Source organism: Merops nubicus, unplaced genomic scaffold (genome assembly GCF_000691845.1).
Source record: "Merops nubicus isolate BGI_N331 unplaced genomic scaffold, ASM69184v1 scaffold41315, whole genome shotgun sequence".
NCBI classification, from domain to species: Eukaryota; Metazoa; Chordata; class Aves; order Coraciiformes; family Meropidae; genus Merops; species Merops nubicus.
This window is the reverse complement of record NW_008608351.1, coordinates 565-2,078: the sequence shown is the minus strand read 5'-3', so window position 1 is coordinate 2,078 and position 1,514 is coordinate 565. Positions and strand designations below refer to the sequence as shown.

The 1,514-nt window shown below is 56.1% G+C and overlaps 1 protein-coding gene across 1 annotated transcript; it reads left to right on the top strand.

The window, feature by feature from the left end:
* Positions 1–248: 248 nt before the first annotated feature.
* On the top strand, positions 249–1,247 carry LOC103772891 (elongation factor 1-delta-like; the record flags this gene model as incomplete). The annotated part of the gene is made up of 2 exons (XM_008940236.1): positions 249–362; positions 1,054–1,247. Coding segments are annotated over 2 exons (308 nt in total), but the record flags the coding sequence as incomplete, so codon positions are not given.
* Between the last annotated feature and the right edge of the window lie 267 nt (positions 1,248–1,514).

Sequence of the window (1,514 nt, the reverse complement as noted above, 5' to 3'; positions counted from 1 at the left end):
GGGTTCCGATCAGAGCTTGAGTCCTGCTCGAGAGTTTTGAGTCTCAGACAGAGTTTTGGGTCCTGATGGGAGCTTTGGGTCCTGCTCAACAATTTTGGGTCTTACCTGGAGCTTTTCAGGCTCCCTTCTGACTGCGGCAACTTTTTATAGCCCGCTTAGAGTTGAAGCAAATTTGTCCTGACTTGAGGACAAGGTGATGCAGATGCCTGCAAGATGAGGTTCTTCATCCCTCTCCCCTCTTCTCCCAGTTGTGGCAGACCTTCAGATGGCCATCTACAAGCTGGAGAGCCGCCTGAACGCTTTGGAAAAGTCATCTACCTCCCACCAGCCCTCACCAGTTCCTCCAACCCAGGTGAGCCCTGGCACCAGGTCATTTCCACGGCCTCCTGGCTGCCTGAAGATGGGGAAGATGCTCATTGTTAGGATGGGTCTGTAGGTTTTCCAGTAGTTTTGGGAGCTGCAACATCTTCCCCCAAAATCACACGTAGAGAGGAGACTTCTGCCCTGAGAGCAGCGAGGAGGTTAGGTGAGATTGTGGTGGGGGAGACCTGTGGGAGTTTGGAGTTGGGTGGATTCTTCTTGTAGGTTGGCAGATGTGGCACCAGTGGTGTGGGTGGTCTCTGCAGTGAGCCCACAGAACGTGTAGGCCCCTCCTGGTGCCCAGGGAACACTCCTGGTTGTGTTCCCAGCTGCTGTCCCACTCAGGCTCTTAGGATGTCCTGAGCCCTCAGGAGAAGGATCAGCTCTTGGCTGGTTGGCTGTGAGATGGTTTTCCACCTCTAGGTGTATTTTCACAGCCATTCAGGGCCCCTTCGAAGGTCCATCTGGTCAGATGTCCTATTTTAGTGGCCAGCAGCTGGTTCTTCACCCAGATGACAGGGTGTGGGCCGTGGTCACTGTGCTGAGCAGTGTAGCCTTGGAGCTCCCCCTGAGTGCTGCTCTGACTCGGGTCCATCTCCTCCCCTTTCCCCTCCATGCCCGGCACCCCTCTGAAGAAGGTGGAACCTTTTGGTGTGCCCTCCAAAAAAGTGGAGCTCCCCTCAGCCTCGCCAGCCAGGAAACCCGAGGCAGCTGCTGCAGAGGAAGATGAGGAGGATGATGACATCGACCTCTTTGGGAGTGAGGAGGAGGAGGAGGACCAGGAGGCTGCCAAGGTCCGGGAGGAGCGGCTGCGGCAGTATGCCGAGAAGAAGGCCAAGAAGCCAGGACTCATTGCCAAGTCCTCCATCCTCCTGGATGTGAAACCCGTGAGTGGCTCGAGCTGGGCAGCTCCCAAGGGAGGCTGAAAATCATCTCACTTGGAGGTCAGAGGGGGCTGGTGAAGATCAGACCTGCAGAATTGGAGGCAGAGGTTGGGTTAGGTTGGAAGGGAGATTCAAGATCGTTTAGTTCCAGTTCCCCCCTGCCATGGGCCGGGACACCTCCTGTTAGACCAGGTTGTTCAAAGCCTCATCCAGCCTGGTCTTGAACACCTCCAGGGATGGGGCATCCACAGCTTCCCTGGGCAACCTGGG